The following is a 4,877-nucleotide window of genomic DNA, read 5'->3' as shown; positions in this document are numbered from 1 at the left end:
ACAAAAAAAAAAAAAGCTGGAGACATCACATTACACAACTTTGAAGTATACTACAAGGCTACAAACAGCATGGTATTGATACAAAAACAGACACATAGACCAATGGAACATAATAGAAAGTCCAGAAATAATGCTGCACACCTACAACCATCTGATCTTCAACAAAACTACAAAAACAAGCAATGAGGAAAGGACTCTCTATTCAATACAAGGTACTGGGATAAGTAGCTAGTCATATGCAGAACTGGACCCTTTCCTCACACCATACACAAAAATCAATCCATGATGGATTAAAGGCCTAAATGTGAAACCTAAAACTATAAAAACCCTGGAAAATAACCTAAGAAATAAGATTCTAGACACAGGACCTGGCAAAGATTTCATGATGAAGATGCCAAAACCAAATGCAACAAAAACAAAAATTGACAAATGGGACCTAATTAAACTAAAAGGCTTCCGAATCACAAAACAAAGAGACAACCTACAGAATGGGAGAATATACTTGCAAACCATACCTTCAATGAAGGTCTAATATCCATAATGCATAAGGAACTTAATTAACAAGCAAAAAACAACCCCATTAAAAAGAGGGCAAAAAACATGAAGAGACACTTTTCAAAAGAAGTGTCTCTTTCACACGCTTATGGTTAATAAGCGTATGAAAAAATACTCAACATCACTGATTACAGAAATGCAAACCAAAACCACAAGGTATCATCTCACACCAGTCAGAACGGGTATTGTTAAAAAGCTTTAAAAAAAAAAAAAATGGTGCTGGCAAGGCTACAGAGGAAAGGGAGTGCTGATACATAGCTGGTGGGAATATAAATAAGTTCAGCCATTGTGGAAAACAATTTGGCAATTTCTTAAAGAACTGAAAATAGAACTACAATTTAACCCAGCAATCCCATTGTTGGGGTATACCCAAAGGAATATAAATCACTCTACCATAAAGACATATGTATGTGTATGTTCGTAGCAGCACTATTCACAATAGCAAAGATGTGAAATCAACCTAAATGCCAATCAACAGTAGACTGGATAAAGAAAATATTCCATATACACCATGAAATACTATACAGCCATAAAAAAGAATGAGATCATGTCCTTTGCAGCAATACGGATGGCACTGGAAGCCATTATCCTAAGCAGGAACAGAAAACCAAATACTACATGTTCTCATTTATAAGTGGGAGCTAAAGATTGAGTACATATGAACACAAAGAACAGAACAGTCACCAACATCTTCTTGAGGGTGGAGGGTGGAAGGAGGGTGAGGATAGGAAAACTACCTATTGGGAACCAAGTTTTTACCTGAGTGACAAAAATAAATACACCAAACCCTCATAACATGCAATTTACCTACATAATAAACCTGCAAATGTACGCCTGAACCTAAAAAAATTTTTTTAAAGGTTACTTAAAACAAAAAAAAAAGTTACTTTGACAGTAGTACTGTGGAAAATATGTTCTCTATGAATGAACCTTTCCTGGATTGTTAAAAGAGAATGCATGCCATACTGACCCTATGTGGCAATGGAAAGACAACAGTCACTTATAACCTCACCAATTACTGTCTGAACATGAACCCAACTGTAATAAAGGGGTTTGCTGATGACAATAACAAACTGAAAGTGGAAAGGTAAGACTCAAATATCACAATTTTCTAATATGTATTTAATACTACTGTAGACAAAATATACACAGATATACATACATATGAATTTGGATGCTAATCAAAACAAAGTGAAATCTCTTAAATATTTAGAAAGTATCCTCAAAGTCAATAATGTTTAATAATTAACAATTTTAATAATTTTACAGTCCCCCAAAAAGAAAAAAGAGGCATTTAGAATAAGGCTCAAAAATTCAGGCAGGGGCAGGGGCTCTTGCCTGTAGACCTAGCACTTTGAGAAGCCAAGGCGGTTGGATGATGAGGTCAGGAGTTCAAGAAGCACCTGGCCAAGATGGTGAAACCCCATTTCTACTAAAAATATAAAAATTAGCCGGGCATGGTGTGGGCACCTGTAATTCCAGCTACTCGGAAGGCTATTACTTGAACCTGGGAGGCAGAGGTTGCAGTGAGCCGAGATTGTACCAGAGACAGAGAAAGACTCTGTCTCAAAAAAAAAATTTTTCATCAGAAAAACTAAATACTTAAAATTTTTCAGCTAGGGAATAATGCACAAAGACCCTAATTTCAGCTATTTTATAGTCTTCTCATAAACTGTCCTGTTATAAACAGAGCAGATATGCAGCTATTTTTTAGGTAGAACTTCTCATTACCCCCTAAGTCCTGAAATAGGTCACAGATCACGCAAACTGGAAAATCCCCAAGAGACGTTAAGTAAATTGTATGGCAGCAGTCTTAAGTTAGACTTCCCCATCATGAGAATGCCAACAAAACATCTAGTAAGGGAGAGCGACAGCCTATGGCCAAACAAATGGAATCATTCCTTAAACCGATTAAGTATCTGCAAATGAGAAGTTCACATTTAGAAATCAAGCCAGTAGCTGGGTACACAACTACACGGACCAGCTTGTATTATCTACTTTCGTTAAAGTCTCTGACCATTCTCAAATCTTACAATTCAATTCCACCTTTAAATGACAAATATTGCCCTCTTCCTCCCTCATCCTAAGATTCTTTCACCAATCAAAATTTAAAACAAGAATGCCAAAAACAGGTTCCACATTCTCTACTTGAATATTGGTAGGCTTGATCAAATAAGCACATTCCTCACTTCAATTATCAAGAACTCCATGAGTCCGAGAACCACGCCTCTTTTTTTTCACCACTGTAAATCCAGTTCCTGACATGTAAGTAACAGTAAGACTTATTAAGTGAAATAAACATACACTGTCTTTATTTTTTCATACTGTGAATTAATAATCTTTCTACAGACTCATTCTCTAACCCATAGTTTCCACAGTTATCTTTCTTTTTTTGAGACAGAGTCTTGCTATGTTGCCCAAACTGGAGTACAGTGGCACAATCTTGGCTCACTGCATCCTTCACCTCCCAGGTTCAAGTGATTCTCCTGCCTCAGCCTTCTGAGTAGCTAGGATTATAAGCATGTGCCACCACACTTGGCTAATTTTTATATTTTTTGTAGAGATGGGAGTTTCGCCATGTTGGCCAGGCTGGTCTCAAACTTCTGACCTCAAGTGATCCACCCACCTTTGCCTCCCAAACTGCTGGGATTACAGGTCTCCACAATTATCTTTTATTGTTGCTGCTTTTAATTCCTACCTGACCTGCCTTATAAACATTCAGCATCTTTTGCACAGCTCTAATTACTTCATGCTTTCTACCAGCATTTTCCTAAATAGATTACTCATGCTATTCCCCTTCTCTTCTGGTCTTTTAAAGATCCTGCATTCATACAGTTTTACTTACAATTACTGTAACCAAGTACTACATGTCTTTTGTACCTTTCCTTAAAATTTTGTTCACTGAATTCTTTTTTTTTTTTTTAATAGAGACTGGGTCTCACTCAGCCCAGGCTGGAGTACAGTGCTGCTATCTTGGTTCACTGCAACCTCCGCCCTCAGGGCACTCAAGCAATCCTCCCACCTCAGCCTCCTAAGTAGCTAGGATTACAGGTGCACAGCACCACACAACGCTAATTTTTCTTTTTTTTTTTTTCATTAGAAACAAGGCCTTGCTATATTGCCCAAGCTGGTCTCAAACTCATGATAACCCAAGTAATCCTCTTGCCTTAGCCTCCCAAAGTGCTGGTATTACAGACCTGAGCACTGCACCTGGCCTGTATTTTCTTCATAACAATTTTTATCACATCTCCCATTAAATAAACTAGGATTATATATTACAGGCTCATGTTTATACTAGGTATTCTTTTAAATAATGGCCATGATCTTGAATATGGATTTTCAAAAATGAAAAGGAATTGCCCCCAAAATTATATTGAAAGAAACAGAGCTAATGATGACATAATACAAAAAAAAAAATTATACACTGCATTAATCTACTTCTTAACTTCAAGACTAGAAAGTTTTTGAAAAGTTCTTTAAAAAAAAAAAAAAAGATGAAGTTTAGCAAAAGATTACTGTAGCTAATGTCAAAGAACCCAAGGAAATCATCTAAATGCCTTTCCTCCTATTTTAGTTAGAAAAATAAATCAAAGTATCCGTCAATCTCAGAGTTGTTTAAATCAGTACTTGCCTTTAGTTTATCAGGGGATGTGTAAGGAGCTTCAGGAGCATAAATCCTGAAAATATCAGCAAGGCAGCAGGCTACCAGTAAGCGAACATCTTTATCAGGATGCTTGAGAAAAAAATCTGAAGCAAGATGTAAAGCTAGGTTTAAATAAAGTTCCTTTTCTTCTTCAGAGTCCTGATCCATGTCCATGAAAGTTTTCACAACCATCTATACAAAAACAAAAAAAATCAAATAATGAAATGCTCCATGTATAAATACAGTCATGTAAATTAAAGGTCATATTAATTGCTAAGGTTAACTTCAAATGAACATACTTTCATTTTTCTGCAGAAAGTCTCTATTTGAGAGAACATAATCCTTCTAAAACTAAAGGTAAACTTTTCTTTAAAAGACTAAAATATTTTTTCATTTACCCAAAATATCTGCTAACCAGATTTTTAAAGTTTAAATTAGCCTTACGTAGTAGTCATTATTGGAAGAATCCCAATAGAATATTTGTGGAAACTTCTGGGTTCACTTGTAAAACTGGACTAAAAGGAGTATGTTCTTAAGAATACCATTTTTTTTTTAATAATATTTCAAATCCGCAGCCGGGCGCGGTGGCTCAAGCCTGTAATCCCAGCACTTTGGGAGGCCGAGGCGGGTGGATCACGAGGTCAAGAGATCGAGACCATCCTGGTCAACATGGTGAAAC

General features: G+C 36.4%; 1 protein-coding gene across 3 annotated transcripts in view; it reads right to left on the bottom strand.

The window, feature by feature from the left end:
* LOC108310797 (sister chromatid cohesion protein PDS5 homolog B) overlaps positions 1 to 4,877 on the bottom strand; it is a 167,556-nt gene that overhangs the window by 103,205 nt on the left and 59,474 nt on the right. For all 3 annotated transcript variants that reach the window (XM_017537947.2, XM_037741809.1, XM_037741810.1), the window contains one exon: positions 4,187 to 4,390. In XM_017537947.2, the coding sequence (XP_017393436.1) occupies positions 4,187 to 4,390 (204 nt within the window). The remainder of the gene's footprint in view (positions 1 to 4,186; positions 4,391 to 4,877) is intronic.

The sequence above is a fragment of the Cebus imitator genome, unplaced genomic scaffold (genome assembly GCF_001604975.1).
Source record: "Cebus imitator isolate Cc_AM_T3 unplaced genomic scaffold, Cebus_imitator-1.0 Scaffold108, whole genome shotgun sequence".
Taxonomy (NCBI): Eukaryota; Metazoa; Chordata; class Mammalia; order Primates; family Cebidae; genus Cebus; species Cebus imitator.
This window is presented reverse-complemented; position numbering and strand designations above follow the sequence as displayed.